Source organism: Cololabis saira, chromosome 17 (genome assembly GCF_033807715.1).
Source record: "Cololabis saira isolate AMF1-May2022 chromosome 17, fColSai1.1, whole genome shotgun sequence".
Lineage (NCBI taxonomy): Eukaryota > Metazoa > Chordata > Actinopteri > Beloniformes > Belonidae > Cololabis > Cololabis saira.
Genome location: NC_084603.1, coordinates 23,757,962 through 23,775,679, shown reverse-complemented (window position 1 = coordinate 23,775,679; position 17,718 = coordinate 23,757,962). Strand labels below are relative to the sequence as shown.

Here is a 17,718-nt window from a genome sequence, read left to right as displayed (position 1 = left end):
GCACGCTCATCCTTAATGGTAGTTGCCCATATCATTACCCCTCCTGGCACCGGGCTTGACATCCATTAGTGATCCAGCATTGAGTCTGTCAGGCTGATCCAACAAAAAAGTAACTCTCCCCTCTGTATTAAATAAATACTTAAGGTGGGTTTCATTTGAAAATATTGAGCCTTTTCTTCTCCCTTTTCTTTCTTTACCCTGTTGACAGTTCACACATTATTTTATTGCCAAGGCTCCTGTCTTAATAATTTAGTGCTGTATCTTTTTACATTGCTTTTTAGGGTTTTCAGTGTCTGTTACATCACCTTTTTGTCAATTCCTACCTGAGGCAATAAGGTGTTGATATATGATATTGAGCAGTTTAAGCCATGTCCTCCCCCCAGTGCACAGATATCACCTCAGTCTTTGTCAGTATACAAATTCATGCTCTAATGGTGTGGTGTTTAAAGATTGGTAACTCCCACACTTGCCTAATAAATTTACGCGCTATTTGTCTTGTACTTTGTGGTGTGTGTCTTACAGGGCTGCAGCTTGTTTACCATGTGTTCCCTGTGTGTGTGTGTGTGTGTGTGTGTGTGTGTGTGTGTGTGTGTGTGTGTGTGTGTGTGTGTGTGTGTGTGTGTGTGTGTGTGTGTGTGTGTGTGTGTGTGTGTGTGTGTGTGTGTGTGTGTGTGTGTGTGAGTGGTCCCATGCCTGGGGGCTCTTGGCTCTGTTGTGACAGCATCCTCTCCTATGGACATTTTGTCCCCAGGACAATGTAACTACTGGGCACGGACCCAAACCCTCCAAAGACCAACACGAGCCATCAAGGCCCACCACCAGAAGCATATGGTCGCAGTGGCAAATGAAGGGATGCATGAGAGGAGGAGGAGGAAGAGACAGGGAACTGTTTGAACCACGACTGTTAGATGTGTCTGTGAGTCAACAAAACAAGACAAAAGCCTTTAAATGCGATCAAACCAACTACCAAACTATAAAGAAGAATGACCAGATTAATGATTATGATTATAATTAATGAAGCATAAGAATCACATGTATCAGTGTTTCAAATTTAAGCATTATACAATGTCTCTATGACAATGTGAAAGAAAGATTTGCACAAAATCTGCTTTACTTTCACATTTAGTAAAACGCATTGCTGTACAACACAAATATGCAAAGGCACAATTTATCTCTCCCTTATTACAAGTAAAATAATTAGCTAATTATAAACAGCAGTCATGTAATACAATTTTAAAATCTGCCACACCAAAATTGAATCAATACTGATTTAAGGAACATTAAATGTTCACCATATGAATACTTGCTGATGATTTGCCTTTTGTTAATGCACTAGTTGTTAGAGAATGTCATTCAACTTACACTTCTAATCCATTCAATATACAGTGAGTACTTTAAAAGATCAGCAGTGTGTGACTGCATATTTCTGCAGAGACATTATTTCTTCTCTCCGTTCCTCCTGGCAGAGATCTGAGTGTTTGACCTTTTTAAAATGCAAAGCAATTCTTCTACTCCAGAGAGTGAACGGCAGGCTCATGATTGTGCTACTAAATTTGAGGGACTTAATGCAGTAACTCAAGGAGAGGGAGAGCTGTTCTGCACCTGCTAAAGTCTTGACTTGGATATAGAGATACAATAACACCTCCAAGGGTTATGTTAATCTTTGAAGGCGAGTTATTCTTATGCTGTTCCACTCTTTACTTCATTGGAATGAATATTTCATTGCATCCTTGAATCAGTCTCTTGTGCTTAAATCATCTTATTGCGTGGCGTTCCTTTGGTATGCTGCTGCGTGTGTACTCTATGCTTAGGTCTTGATATATGGTTTCTCTTGTGAAAATGAACTGACGAGCCACGCATTCATCTACCTATTCATCAAATGCTCTCACCCTTCAAAACCCCCCGTATGAACCATCATGGATCGGCCAGCTACTTCTATAGTGACCTGATGTCATTTTGAACTAGCATTTCATATATTTTGCTCTACTTGAGAAAGAGGGCTCATTTTAACTTAAGGCACACTAGCAGAGAGCTTCACCTCACTTAATAAAGTGCAGATCATGTTAAATTGAGAATTTAACAACTTGCGGCAGACTCTACATGCGAGTTACATTAATGACTGGCTTGTGGGAGAGTCATTTACATTTGATAATAATATCAGAGTGTTAACAGTGTGCCACTGTGCTGACTACACCTCCTTGATCAAATACATGCACTGTGGAGCGTTTGCTTTTGATATAGGCACAATATGTTTCAAACAAAGGCTCATAATACCACCGTGGTAGCACTGACGTCTAATTATATTCCACAGCATTAAAGCTTCTGTCACATACCAAGCAGCCTTAAAAATACATTGGGGTGCCTTCATTTCTTTTTACATTCATGTCTCTGGTAGAAACCAAATGAGGCATATTTAACCCTTTGACAGGAGAACAGGAGTTACACTTGTTGTGGCGTCTCTGGCTGTGTTTTGCTTCCTTCTACAGCACGAAATAGAATACCGTGACTGTTTGCGTAAGATGTTCAATCGCTTTCCAAGGCTGACTACTTAAACTGTAGATATTGTTTGCAGTGGCGCTGAAAGCAGGAAGTTATTCACTCATATCCAAAAATAACAACTCGCAGTCTACTTCTCACTGCCAGTGCAGAAGGGTGCAGAATAACATCTGACGGCAACAGAGATGAAGTCAAATGTCATTTCTTTTCATATGCACTTTTCTCCAACAATTAGAGCAGCCGTGTCAAACGTGATTAACTTTTCTTGTTGACGTATTTCTAATCAGATTTCCTGAATTAATGACCCCATCTTGTTCAAGTATGAGAGGCCATAAAGAAGCCCATAGGGCCATGTGGTCTGGCTCCCGGTTGGAATAGATTTATGCATTTTACCAAATGATATTAAATTGATGTGATGGAGCTGTGTTGATGGAAGTAAGAGGTGGCGCTTCTACAATACTGATGAAACACTCTGTAATTTTGTACAAACACACGCGCACACACATACACTGTCTCTGAAGAGAGGTGTCTGTTGTTGCTGTTGACAATATTGTTTCTTTCTCTTCAATATATTGCTGTTTCTTATTCTTAATCCTTCAAAATCCAAGGTGCCATTTTGAATAAAATAATAATTATTAATAATAATAATAATAAGCTTTCCGTGACATAAAGAGTTTTAAAAAGAGCTATACCAAAGAAGTTTCAGAAAAATGTAATAAAACTGTCAATATCCATTAAAACAACCCTGTGTATAATCCTCTTAATGGGTTATTATATAACACAACATAACACCAGCTCGAAACACTTCCCCAACTATCTAAGTTTAGACTGAAGTCGTAGGACTAGAAACCAGTAAGAAAAAACAAACAAGAAACCAATTATTTTTTACTTCATTTTGTTATCTGATCGCAGCTACAACCGACCTGAAATTTCCCGCATATAAACAATGCATTATTAATTCATCTATGCTTGTTACTATTATTTCAATATCTCTCCAGTGGTATATTTAGGCAGCCTGTTGTCTGTAGATCATTGTTTACAGGCGGCCCAATGCAACTGATCTCACCACCTACGCACAAGTAATCATATAAAGTACAAGTAGCTTTGAAAATGACGTGGAGATATGTGGGATAGCGTCAGGGATCTGATCTTCTGAGGGTTCTGTCTCCACAGAGCTCAGGCCGACAGACCTCTCAGCTGAGGAGCAGACGTGGCTGCAGCTATAACTGCGCAGTATTGCATTTAAGCACGTGTACAGTACAAAGACTCACAAATGCACATGGACAGAGCCTCCTCGGTGAGTTCGAGCAGGGGATTCTTATCTCCACTGAGCAAACTCCGGGAGTGATGGGAATGTTCTCAGGATGTTATCGTGTCCTCTGTGGAAATGAGATAGCCCGCCACCTTTATCACCACCCTTGGATACTGGATGGGCCCCCAACCGGGACCACTTGGCTGCCAGGGGGACAGCGGCCGACTGGCCACCAAAAGAAAAAAGAAAAACGGAGAGAAATCTGGCCCCAGGTGAACCAAAATACAACTTTGAAATTTGTGTCAAGCATAAATAAGATTCATGCTGACATATTATTAAAACATGTAAGACGAAGGAGAAATCAAGGAAGCTGTAAATTACTTATAATTGGCAAAAGAATAAACAGAAGGAAGAATTTTTGAACCCTGTGATTTAACCACAGCATCTCCATAGCAACTCTCTTTCAAGTCATATCTTTAATGAAGAGGTAATGGGCAAAATACTCAATGTACGACCTCATGATGTCTGAGCAGAAGTCAGAGCTGACATGAGAGAGAGGAAAAAAAGAAGAGATTTTGTCAGACAAAAGGTAATTTTCGCTGCGTGCAACAGAATATGTCAGAATGGCAGAACTGCATGTTTGAGAGAAAACACGCGCACACACAATGTACCATGGCAACACAAATCTTCCTTCTGAGGTTGTTATTTTGACTGTCTGGCAAATCCGCCTCTTGTTTTCAAAGCATTTTTTCCCCCCTCTAACAGGTGCAAAACCTCTCAACTCAACACATCAAAGAGGCGCATGCACCTGCAAATAAATCACAGCGAATGGTGAGATTCCAGACCAGAGCCTCCTCACACCACAGAGGTAGTATTCAAAGTGTCTGCTTTAATATTCATGAATCACGAGGCTTTCTTGGTTCAATGCTTGTTTGCCGATACGTGTCTATTGTCCTTGGGAACAAGGTTTTGATATTCCACAAAGCAGCTCTGTTTATATATACGTCCCATCTTGCTGCTGCAGGATTTTAAACACACACATACACAAGCCTTTGCTGAATGTGTCACAAACACCAACTATTACTGACACACCATTTCAGCATTCTCTCTTAAGAGCTTTCCCTCCTCCTGGGAAGCATTAAAAGCCTTGCTGGGATTCAGACAAGGCTGGGGAGTTTCTGGTAATAAATTGTTTGGCTGCTTCTGTGTGGAGGTGTTGTCAAGTTGTTGCGAGTCTGCGATGCTTCACCGGGAACCATTTCTGTCCCACTGCTTCTTAGACCAACTCGAATAACACTTTGACCATCAAAAATAGGCACATCATGTACCTTTTAAAGCGACGGTCATTGTTATCTGCTTTGTCCGCAGCTCTTTGCAGTTTTTGTTCTGGTGGTGAAAGTTGACTCACAAAAGACCACAGTTCCATGTGGATGCAAAAAAAATAATTATATTAATAATAAAAACTTGAAAGACTTGCTTTTTCGTTTCAAAAGAGAAACACTTTTTCTGGGTATGCACTGTGTATGGATGAGATAATTACAACAGCTGAAAGAAAGCTTGTGAGAAAAGCCCATCTCCCCGGTGAGTACTTAGTGAGAGAAAGCAGCTGGTCAGAACATACTCTGGAGAAAACATCAGCAATTGGAGGGACTGTTTGTGGATACTCTTAAGTGCCTCTTTTTTTTCTGAACAGTGTTCTCTAGCACTCTCTCCCACGCTTCCTTCCCTCATGCGTGGAGTACACACACCAATATATCCACCCCTTTCATCTCCAGGGGTGAAAGAAACACATCCATTATGACTCAAATCGAGATGGATTCCCATGCTCTGATTTAATATCTCCATCTTTGACACAGACTGAAGTAAAATAACGAGATTCCTTTTGTCATTATTTTACGAGACACCTTCTCCTTTGGAGTATGCACATTACACAGGGGCTTTGCTTATCTCATTTCTCACACAACTTGGCCTCTGAATGACTCAGTCACTCAGCAGCCACTGGTGGAAATCTGCTGCCCCCTGCTGGCAAGGTTGAAAACAGCCAACAAACTTCTGACACAATGGTACATTAATTAAACCAAGCTTCTGTTTCAATACCCCCATTACCAACATACACTCATGAATACTGTACTAATATTATTCAACAGACAATATATTCATTAACTTGGCCCAGAGAACGCATAAGGGCAAATAATCACAAGATTAGAGGCATGTTGATGTGCATGGACACTATTATAAGCTCCTGAAGTAGGTATAAATTCAGATAATTGGCATAAGTTTGAAAGAAGTGAATCTACCAGATTGTCGTTGCCTGCTCTTGTTTGCTATCTCTAAGTTGATGTTACTGATTTGTAAAACTAAATCAGATGAGTTCCCAGTGGCCATGCTGCGATCCACATCCATCCGGTTTGTACAGCCCACATACTGGTATCTGCGGTCCAGTGCGGTTCTGGACGAGAGCAATGCTGCAAAAACTGGTTCAAGAAACAACCAAATTAATTTGAATGTAAATATTTTATTCAATTTGCATTTTTTATGTGTACTCAAATGTAATTGAACTAAGACATTCTTTCAGGAAAACATATATTTAACATTAACCCATTTGTCAATTATTTTTCTATATCTGCTTCATTGTGCTGTCGGAGGTTGAAGCTCATCCCAGCGGACAAGCAAGCAAAATAACCAAAAAGATTGTTATTATTCAAATTTGGAGCATTTTCCAGTGCATCATTAGAAACATGAAAAGACAGTAGCAGCCCATCATCTTTGAAGAAAGGATGTGGTTGGAAAAAGGTTTTGATTTATTGTAATCAGAGATTACCAAACCATTTGGTGGAAAATATGAGCAAAAATTAATAAATCAACAGTAGAAGTCACAGTTTAACGGTGAAAATAAGAGCACTACCACGAGCACAATGTGAGGAGAACTCAAGGTTGAACAGCTTTGGACTCCAAAAAAACAACTCTGTGAGTAAAGGAGATCCAAAAAGGAAAGGTTTGGGTTTGAAACCGAGCTTAAAGTTGGACATGGGAGCAATGGAAAAAACAGAGCATGCAGCATTACTCTGTTCCAGAGGGGTGGATGTTGTATTCATTATGCCTAATGCTATTGTGAAAACCTTCGAGGGTGTTATTATGATCTGATGTGATTTCATTTCGTCTGGTCTGGGTTCAGTGTTGCTATCTGTCAAATAAATGAGGTCAGCTGACTAACTGAATGTACTGAATGAACATGTTTTTCCAACAGCAGATGAAGAGATTGTCCCTTGATAGCAGTGGACCAGGATTCACTGGGCCTGAAGTATGAAATGTTCAGGTGGTTCAGGCGAGACGTTGTTTTCACATATGGATAGTTGTGACTAGGGGTGGGTATTGGGAAGGACGTATATATATATATATATATATATATATATATATATATATTGGCAAGTTGTATATATGTACATCAGATGATAGTGGTGGATCTTAAAATCCAAGTTGCACGTTCATCAGATTATAGTGACAATTCATGGGACAAACTGAGTCAAAACAATGTTTTATTATAACTATACAAGCTAAAGTTACAACATATTTGTATATGTTTTTCATGTTATTTACATCATATGAAATTAACATTAAATTTAGTATGAGGTTGCTTTAATTAAGTGGCAAATGATAATAAACACAAGAAAGATGGGTACTAAAACCAAGGCACAGTGATCAGTCAGTATAGATATAAATCCATAAATAAATAAACCTCTGTCCATTATTTTTCATTTTTTAAGGACAGGCAATTGTGTTATATAAAAAATAAATTATAAAATGAAATAAAACGTGAAATAAAACCTGAGCTCAGTGCAGGGCCCTCCCAGGGTTGGTAGAGAGTGGCAATGCCCAGGACTGTCACTTAGGTAGGAGCACTGGGTGATATAATGGGAAAAAAATCGGGGATAAAAAAAAATAAATAAAAAAAAATCGATATTCAAATTTTGAATATCGATATTGAATCGGCTGGAAAAGTATCGCGATATATTGCCATATCGATATTTTTGCCCACCCCTAGTTGTGACACTGCACAAGTTTATAGGAACAACTTCACGGAGAATGTGAACTGTAATTAAAGCTAAAGTTGGTCCAACACTATTATTGTGATTTTGTGTTTTTTTTTAAGACTTTTTTTTCCAGGGTCCTAAAAATAAAGAAGTCTTACAAAGTCTAATTCATTTATTTATTGAAGCACCTCCCTATTTTCTGTGTTCACCCACCAATGGCCTAAACGTAGGGATATTTCAGGGGTTTGGAGGGGACTGTCGACACTTCCGAGGTCTCTTTGACATCCGAGCTGCCCCGTCCGAACCACATGAACTGCTCCTTCGTTTCCAAAGCTGCCTCCTCCGACCTCAACTTGTGATTGCGGCTAAACCGCCTTGTTCTGTGATCAACATTAGCAGCTGCCTTTTCTTTAAAGTCCTTTTGGTAGACGCTGGTCCCCCCGTTGCCGTTACTGGCTTCATCTTGGCACAGGCTTAACTGGGAGTTGTGCTCGCTGCGATAATCAGGACACTTTCTCCGTCCAACACCCTGAGGAGCACAAGGAAAATAGTTTCCTTCAGAGGTGTAGTTGGGTGGAGGTGAGGGGTTTAATAACATCCAGAATTTCTCAATACATACTCACATTTGAAAAGACATCCATGCTGTCTTTAAAACTATACTTGTTGTCATGACAAGAGAACGGATACTCACTGGATGTCTGTGAAAGAGCACGTGAAGAAACTCTTGAGAGACAGCTGTCTAAAGTCTCTAAATATAGTAATTTGATAGGAAGTGTAGGAAAAAAACATGTCAAAGCCCTTGGAAAAGAATACAAAGTAGAAAAACAAGCCAAGCAGTGCACACCTGCCGAGTGTGCCTTTTAGGGTAGCGCTCTGAGTTCAAAGCCTGAGGTGTCTTAACCTGACTGAGCATAATCCCAGTGGTTGTACACGTTTCACGAGATCTCGTCTCCCTCTCGTGCAAAGCCTGGTGAGCAAACTGAGGGGAAAATAAAAGATAGGCTAATTACAATTCCAGTTTGTTATGTTTCGGTTAGTGGTGAAGTGATCAAAATAACAGTTTCTTACCCATTTGCCGTCATTGCTCCTAGAAGAATATCTTTGTCCACCTTTTACCATATTGCCACTTTTTAAAATCTTGGGTTTAATGTGTTTCTTCACCAGCACGAAACACAGAAGCTGTCCAACTTAACAACTAATTCAAACAATGGTGACTATGGAAACGTGCAGCAAACAACTTGAAATCTGAGTCCAGATCGCCACGGAGATGTGGAACTGGAATTCTGACAGTAAGATAAAAAACTACACTTTAAACATGAGTGATTTAATTTATAACTCAGAGAAATACAATAGATTCCAGCATGTATACTTGACATTTAATTGTGCCCAATTGTTAAATACAGCTGTCTTTTTTTCTTTCAATTTTAAGAAACTTCCAAGACAATCTTGTTCGAGAGTGATGTGGTTCTGCAACTGACAATATATTTAAGCAAAGAGCATTTACTTCAACATTTGTTTCACTGAACACAGAATGAGCCAATGATATTTCATGTTTTGTCTCACAAACCTCATCTTTATTTGTACATTTATCCATTTTGTATTTCAAAACATTTCCTCAAATTCTTGACTTGATACAAGTCAGAACTGCCGGAGGGCCAGTGGGTATTTCTTAATCCTCAGCTTTCGTCTTTAAAGTGTGCAGAATGAAGTTTTGTATTATCTTTCTTACAAATTCATGAATTTCCTGAAAAAAAAGAGAAAGTTCACTTTAAGGCAACATATATCGCCCTAAAATCTATATTCTGCAATAATGCTGCCATCACAGTCAAAAATGACCTTTGCTAAGAGCACTTTAAGTTCTTGTTTGTTGCTGATAACAGTATGAAAGCTGTTATGAAAGATCCAGATTAGTGATTTATCTGACCACAGTACACATTTTTACTGTGTGATTCACCATCTCAGACTCAGCCCAAAGAAGTTACTGGCACTCAGGAGTAATTTGGAGAACACTTAGTATTGATTGATTTATTCATTCTTAGCTCTATTATTTGGGTGTGACACTTTCTGAATCTTGATTTTTGTGAGTCCTAGTTTTAAAGGGGACATACTGGAAAGAAAGAAAAAAAAACCACTTTTTCCTGGTCTTGAGAGCATATATGTGCATATTTGAGTCTCTGAGGCGACCACCAATTGAAAGATTCGGACGAATCGCAACATTTTACTTTGTGGGCTACCTTTGCCCAAAAATAAGTCACTGGCTCATTCAAATGTGCAGAATACCGGGGCACCACAGACCTAAAACAGAAGAATAATGCAGCTTCTAAATCTTTATCTCCACCAAATTTGACGTAATTTCTGTAACTGTGTATTACTGATTTCACAAAAGGAAGGTGGAGTTAAGAGGAGTGGCTCTATCCACCGCCTTAAACCAGCTGCCTTTAACGGAGCAGTGTGGTTGGAAATGCAGCTTTGTTCTGTATCTCTACGGTATTTTGACCAAAATGTTTCACAGAGTTTTGCTTAAGACTGTGAGAAATTATATCAATGTTTTAGAGGTGAAATAGACTGTATGCGCTCCATTCATATTTTGATGTGCTGTCCTGATCACCTGCAAATGTTCTCTTGACTGTATTTATTTATTTGTGTTTTTAGAGGCAGGCGGTTTTGGGAACTCTATAACTGTACAACACTTGATTACATCAGTTAAGGTGTCCCTGGTGACAACAAGCACATAATATACAAAAAAAACATTTCTTTATTCCTTTACAAATTAAATACAGTAGAAAATTAACAGAGTTTTGTTCTTTTTTTTAAAAACATTTTGAATTATACTTGAACAACAATACTTTCAGAGGTCACGTTACACATTTTTAAAACTTTACATGACATGAACCATATGAGTAGAAGTAATGTCGTCAGTGAAAACGAGTAAGCACACGTGTTGAGTTTATCTGATTTAACTTGAAGAGAGGTGACGAGAAAAAGTTTCAAATTTAGGCATTATAACAGGAAAATATTCAACCATTTTTTAATACATTAGATTAGAAAACCTTGATAAATAAATAATTCTAAAATGTTTAAATGTCATTTATCAAATTTGAAGTGCCAGCTGGTTTACTTTATTTTTTTAATCAACACAAGCCTTTCAGAATAGACAGACCCACAGTGAAGAAGCTCTGCTGTCCCTACGACCCTGCATGGACACTCGTCCCAGTGTCCTTCACGCACACCCGGTCTTTTAGCGATTCCTGAAAACAAGAAGGGCAATTTTAAATGTTGAAATTAAATGAAAATGTTTTGGTTAAAAGAGATTGCAATTTACATGCAACGTATTAAATGAAAGATTTCTGAATAAAATCATTGTACATTCAAGTAGAGGTAATATTGAAAAAACAACAACAAACAAACAATTTTCATAAGATTAAAAAAGAAAACAGACAGAAGGATTTAAAGCAGGATATTTCAGTATGAGGGTAGTTTGATTAGTTTTATGGCCCAGATGGATATTATTATAAGCAAACTTTCAGTATTAGTGAGAGAATTATTTAGATTAAGGGCCAATCCCAATATACCCCCTACTTTCTACTACTAGCCCTCACTCACTACCACTACCAGCCACAAATTTTTAGGCCCCTTGTAATCTTCCCAGGGCCCTGTCCCAATACACCCACTACCCTTACTTTTCAGCACTACCCCTAAATTTTGCTTGCTACGTCACTGCGTGGTTTACGTTCGGGTACGTAAGCGACTGTGTAGTTACGTTTGCACATACGTCACACTATATCAGGAAGCCGAGAGCCAAAAGCTGTTCTAATTTCAGCTGTAGCGCTGTTAATATGCCACTTTATTAAGTTTTAATATTTTTTCAGGCATAAAAGTAATCATTAAGATCCCCAACCTGGGCTCAGTTTATCCAAATAACGCTTGTTAAGAAATTTGATCCGATGTTTATGGAGCCGCCGGCTCGGAGCAGCAGCAGCTCACGGCCGGGTCAACCTGCGCCGTCGTCCCGATGAGAAACCTGCAGCTCTGGGGAGAATTACCGCTGGCTGAAATAAATAATTTAGGAAGATAAATGTTGGTTTAATAGATGAAATCTAACAGTTGTAGCTACGCCTGTTAAGAAATTTGCTCTGATAATTTCGGGATGATGATGCCTGCCGGCTCGGGAGCTGATTTATGGTTCCGCGTTAAATCGACGCAGAGCCTACGGCGTAGGATACGGCGTTGGGTATGGCATACGTTGCGCGTTGCCACGCAACCTACGCCGTAGGCTCTGCGTTGGTGTAACGCGGAACCATAAATCAGCCTTTATTCTGGCGAGGTTTGAAAAAGACTTCGCAACAACGGGCAAACGAGTGATTATGTACACTCCCCCTAGGTGAAAAGAGGAATTGGGACACCACTACCCTCATGGGAACGCGCAAGATTTAGGGGTAGGGCTGAAAAGTAGGGGTAGTGGGTGTATTGGGACAGGGCCTTACATCTGGATGATTTTATTACAATTGAGTTCTGATTCAAGTAAAACTTAAAAACTGATATTTGGTCAAATGTGAATCAAATATCTAAACATGTTCAGAATCTTCAAAGTAAGGCTAGTCAGAAGTCAGATGATGTTACAAGCCAGTTTGAGTAATTCCATATTTTCATCTGCCAATAATAAATCAAATGTTGTAACTACTTCAATGAGCCATTAAAACAAGCCCCATGTCAAGGTTTTTAATTGATAACAGACCCATCCAATTTCACTTCATTAACACAACCTTGTTATCTTGACCTTAATTGATCTGCTTCATTAACTGGAGAGAAGGCAGATCTTAATAAGGAGCCTTGATGAAGCAGAACTGAAGGGAAGATCATTTCAAATTAAAAGGCAGCTTCTTTTTTTTTCTTGCACCTTCTTTATTGGATATTAATTCATGGTAGGGAATAACTGATGGAGTTGTTTAACTTACACAATTCACAGAGCGTTCTGCTTTGGGAACACACTCTCTCCCCTTCTGCCTCTGGAGGTTCTTCTTCAGCTGTTTGGCCAAATGTTGCCATCTGGTGAAAAGCAGCAATTCTGGTTAATCAATTTAAATCTCCAAACTGTGGCTCCCGTCATTCAAAGTGGACACATCATCATTTTTACCATAATTTGTTACTCAGACCACACATTTGTCCTCTCACCTTTCCTGTATGTCATTGTATTTATTCAGCCTGCCTGCTTCCTCCCTCTTGTCGTCGATCCATCGCTGCAACAGTCGCTCTTTGTCTCGCTGAGCCTGTGCCAGTGTTTCCTTCAGTCTTTCCTGCTCCGAGCGCAGGGCTCCCAGCTCTTTGGACTGACTCTCTATTGTGAACTCAAATTCAGAGAGGGTTGCCTTCAGGTTGTTACTCCCTTTAGCCAGAGTAAGTGCCTCTTGACGGTATTGGGACACACTGGAACAGCAAAATCATTCAGTGGGGATTTATTGATTGCCTTGTGGCATTGTTGTTCACACTGTCAGATGTTGGACTTCAGGACACGAGTACAGTAAACAGTGCAGAAGAGCAAAATGTGGTTAGAAGTAGATTTAGGCTTCTTCATTGATTAGTTTCAGCGGTCACGTCTTCCCACCACAGCATATTTGTGGTTAAGATTTTAAAAGTCCACCATTGTTTCCCATTTGGTTTACTCAGCTAAATCTAGCATACAGATTAATATAAGAGAAGACTTTCCTCTAAAACTAAATTTAGTACTTCTTCATAGGAATAACCATCAGCTAAAACGATCCGAGATGTATTATTAGAGTGTGAGGAATATATTCTCATATAATCTCCTATCTTGTTTACATGAATCGATTGCTGAAAGTTGCGCAAACTACAGTCAATAGACTCAAAAAGAAATAGGTTTATGGTCTCTGCTTCTCAGGCTTGCCTATTTTTTTCATAAATATCCAAGAACGGATCCATTTCTATCTAATCAGAGGCTATCATGTGCCCTGCTATTGCATCTATTGACAGTGGTCTGCATTACATCCGTACTTTTACAAACTTAAAAGATGGCAGCAAATGTACTGAGATGGCTGTACAAATAATAATTTTTATACATATACGCTCTTAAAATGACCTACATTTGTCTGCAGGCCCCCCGTGACCCTGCATAGGATTAAGCGAGTGTGATGGATGGATGGATGGATGGATGGAGGCACCTTATCCCACAATCACTTTTCTATTTTTGAGTGTTATCAGAGACTTAAAATGTATTTTTACGTATAGGTCTATTGCCATCAGGGCTAATATTAATCATCTTTTTTCCCTTCAAAAACACATTATGTCATAACTCAAAATCGCTTTGATTCACATTGTTTTGGTCCCTAACAGAAGTTTATACTGCTTGCTATCTGATAACATACCAAGGGGGTTGTTTAAACTGAACGTTTCCTTAAAATATAGCAACTAGGATATTACCTCTGGAGGGAGCTTGAATCTGGCAAGTTGTTCATGCTTTTTGAAAGACTTGCTATTAACTGATAAATCCCAAATACATTTCATAAATATGTCTATTTGTCTCTTTAACACCAAGTAGACTCGCCAGCTATTGTCTTAAATTACCGTGACTGCCAGTACTGTAGTTCAGCCTCTTTCAGATACAGGATGGTAGTCAGGTCTGAGACGGTTTGAGACAACTGGAAAAGATTAAAAAACAAAAAAAAAATAAGGAATGGATTAAATAACAGGAAGGTGTTACCAGTTTAAAGGTCAAGGACTGCACACACCAAAGAAGGCGGCTAGTAAAGTTGTGGGAGTAAAACTGTGGAACTCTCTACAGAATGATTTAAAGGAATGTACAGATTTACTTAGGTTCAAAAAAATGTATAAAGATAAAATATTTAAGTTATATGATCATGAATAGGCTGGGACTTAAACAGTACTATTGATATATGTGGTTGGTTTCTATTTAAGTGTATATTTTATTGTAAATATTGGTTACATTGACTGTTCTTTTTGTTTTGGTATTGAATAAGGGGCAGGTAAAATAAGACTTGTCTTCATCCTGATCCTTTTCGGTCATGGGTGTGTAGATTGAAGTGTACAAATGTACTACTGTAATATTGTCAAACTATGCACTACCATGCACGAAATAAATAAATAAATAAAAAGGTGGCTAGTAAACAATGCTATTTTACTACTGACCCATTTGTTTATTATACTGATCATTTTACAGCTTAAATGCACCAAAGCTGTTTATTCAAGACATCAAAAAAGTGCTTTTCAGGTTTATCACATACTGACCTTTCATACAGAGTATTAAATTAGTCAATTAAACTATTTTACCCACCTTGTCTGCCAAGTGTTCACTTTCTCGCAGCTGGATTTGAAGAAGTCTGGTATTTTTCCCACAGTCAGCTGGTTCCACACTGAAATTAAAATCCAGTGTTAAAATAGTCCAAGTTTGGTGACTCAGTGAAAGAATTCATATGAGTTAAATCCACCTCTTGCCCTGATCATCCACAATCTGTTTGCGAATTTCAAACATTTCCTCTAACTGTGACACTACAAAAAGACAAACAGAAGTATTTAAGCTGAGATATTGATAATTGCCGATGATTTACATTGATGTATTAATCTTACAGCTTGTGAAAACTCCAACAAATGGATGTTTCTCTCTCAAGTCTCTCTGCTGGAGCCGGGCACGCACGTGGTTCTTCCAGCTTCCCATCGTAAAATAAATAAAGTGAGGGTTTGTTTTCGTTTACGGACTGTTTAAATGTCTTGAAGCGGTCTGTAGAGTCGGGGCTGATTTCATTTCGTTGGAGACGGACTCGACGATAATCGTGATGACAGAACCACCAGCACAAGAAGTTACATCCAGCAGCAAAGTTTCCCAGCTCCTCCCTGTGCAGCCACAAGCTTCACATTCCCACGCTGGAACATCTGACCACAACAAGGCTGGACAGAAAAACATGCATCCAAAAACGACGTTTTTATGTATTTATGTAAATTAATGTATTTTCTAATTTAATTATTTCCCCCTTATTTGACTATATCAATCTAAAGCGAAGTTAAGAAAAATAAAATAGCCACCAGATGCCACAGAATAGCATATAATAGAATGTCTGGCAGAAACATGTATTTAAACAGGTCTCACAATCATCCAATAAAATAAAATAAAGTTTTATATAATGCATTTTGACTAATCAGTCCAAATCACCTATACCACTAGGAGGAGTGTTTTATTTATTTCATTCTGAATGTATGCAATCCATATGTTCAACACTTTGATCAGTGGCTGCATTTCTCTGCACCTTAAATTAATTCCCACATGCATGATTGAGTCTTTTGTTGGGTCAAAGGCCAGACAGTTGATAGTAAGTACACCCAAGGTTTGCAAGTTCTGAGCTGATGACACTCGTGTGTGGAGGCTTTTTGCATCAGATTGAAATAATAAATGTTAATGTTTTATGGATAAAATGCAAACTCTTCGAGTTATAAGTTACCATGACAAATAAAGATGTCAAATATCATGAAATAATACATCTTTTGCACTTTCACAAGACACAAAAAGTTGCCATATTTGAAAGCCTTTAAAATTATATCTGTAATTTTACATTGTTTCGATTTGAAGGCAAAGGTTTGTCAAACCAGATATTGATGGGTTTTAGATTTGTTTTACATTTTTTTATTTTTTTTTTTTATTTCGTTTATTTCGGCATGTTTATATAGACACATTTCATCTCCAGAACATTATACATTGCATACTCAGCACATGACGAAAAGGGTACGGGAGAAGCTGACGCTTATCAAAGTCCCGCCCCGTTCTATGTAAGATTCATGATCACATCAACAACAGAATTCAGTAAGATACATAGTTTACCACATAGCAATTTGTCTAATTTCATCCTTCACAGTCCAGATAGCATGTATGTTTGTACACGTGTCCAGTCCACTCATCCTGATCACCGTTCCTGTGATTTACTACTGTGTCCACTGTTCAGTTATTTTTATGTCCAAGCCTCTTTTTGCATGCAATCCACTTTGCAATGGAGGTGCGTGTGTCAATGCAGATTTTGATTAGTTGCCGTCCTCTGGCTCTCTAGCCGCCTTTGCCCCCTCCGCTTGTACTGACTTCATCTCTTCCCGAGCTTTGGACACCTCCGACCATACATAGAGCTCAATGTCACACACACACATTTTATAGTGACTTTGTTTTGTTTCCATGTTTTGTTTCCATGCCAGGTGTTCCAGTGCTGAATTTCCCACATTGCCATTGTTTTGTACACATAGCCAGACATTGCCTTCCTGTACCTAGGTTTGATAATCCTTCAATAACAGTTTCTTTAACCCATGTTTGAAAACAGTTACATTTCTTGCTAACTTTAATTCATTGTTTAGGCTATTCCACATTTTCACACCAGCTACTGACAAACTATGGCTTCCCATCGTTGTCCTTATCTTTTTCTGTTGAAACTGCAGCAAGCTGCGCATGCTGTGAGGACCTTGACTAAGAGTGAACAATTTCTGAACATTTACTGGTAATGCCGCCTGTGTTGCTTTGTAAATTGTTTGTAGCATCTGAAAATGAAGTATCTCTCTCAGTTTTAGATATTTCGTCTTTATGAACAGTTCGTTCGTATGTGCCCTGGCTGGGACAGAATGAATGATGCGAAGCGCTTTTTTTTGCAATTTAAATATTGGTTATTTAACTGTACATTAACTGACTTTGAATTCTGTAAAAAAATAAAAATTACTTTACTTTAAAACAGTGACTGTTTTTTTCTTCCATTGTCTATATCAACATCCTGAGCAAATACAAGATACAAGATGTACAGTTACGATACATTTTTAAAGACTTTATACTTTTTAATTCATAAATTATTATTTTGCATATGCACTTTTTACTTATTTTTTGTTTTTTACTTTAATTGTTTTGCACTGAGTGCAAAAGAAGTTTTACAATTTTGTTATACAATG

At 38.5% G+C, this 17,718-nt stretch overlaps 2 protein-coding genes across 2 annotated transcripts; both read right to left on the bottom strand.

Moving 5' to 3' along the window:
• Nucleotides 1–7,999: 7,999 nt before the first annotated feature.
• tex36 (testis expressed 36) lies at nt 8,000–8,898 on the bottom strand. Its single transcript, XM_061745148.1, has 4 exons — nt 8,848–8,898; nt 8,624–8,758; nt 8,403–8,477; nt 8,000–8,308 (listed from the first exon to the last, which is right to left on the bottom strand). The coding sequence occupies exons 1-4, from the start codon at nt 8,896–8,898 to the stop codon at nt 8,000–8,002; spliced, it is 570 nt and encodes a 189-aa protein (XP_061601132.1).
• Nucleotides 8,899–10,869: 1,971 nt separating this feature from the next.
• si:ch1073-143l10.2 (uncharacterized protein LOC565165 homolog) lies at nt 10,870–15,630 on the bottom strand. The gene is made up of 7 exons (XM_061745729.1): nt 15,379–15,630; nt 15,240–15,300; nt 15,086–15,164; nt 14,359–14,432; nt 12,952–13,203; nt 12,735–12,825; nt 10,870–11,027 (listed from the first exon to the last, which is right to left on the bottom strand). Exons 1-7 carry the CDS (start codon nt 15,464–15,466, stop codon nt 10,965–10,967), a joined length of 708 nt encoding a protein of 235 aa, XP_061601713.1. The 5' UTR covers nt 15,467–15,630; the 3' UTR covers nt 10,870–10,964.
• Between the last annotated feature and the right edge of the window lie 2,088 nt (nt 15,631–17,718).

Bases quoted from the DNA above. Each gene is read 5' to 3' on its own strand.
- tex36 (XM_061745148.1), bottom strand. From the start codon at position 8,898: ATGGTAAAAGGTGGACAAAGATATTCTTCTAGGAGCAATGACGGCAAA. The intron at 8,478-8,623 runs GTGTGCACTGCT...GCTCTTTCACAG, and splicing joins CTAAAAGGCACACTCGGCAG to ACATCCAGTGAGTATCCGTT. The intron at 8,309-8,402 runs GTGAGTATGTAT...TGTGCTCCTCAG, and splicing joins GCATGGATGTCTTTTCAAAT to GGTGTTGGACGGAGAAAGTG.
- si:ch1073-143l10.2 (XM_061745729.1), bottom strand. From the start codon at position 15,466: ATGGGAAGCTGGAAGAACCACGTGCGTGCCCGGCTCCAGCAGAGAGAC. The intron at 13,204-14,358 runs GTAATTTAAGAC...TTGCTGTTCCAG, and splicing joins CTACAGTACTGGCAGTCACG to TGTGTCCCAATACCGTCAAG. The intron at 11,028-12,734 runs GTAAGTTAAACA...TCTTGTTTTCAG, and splicing joins CAGAACGCTCTGTGAATTGT to GAATCGCTAAAAGACCGGGT.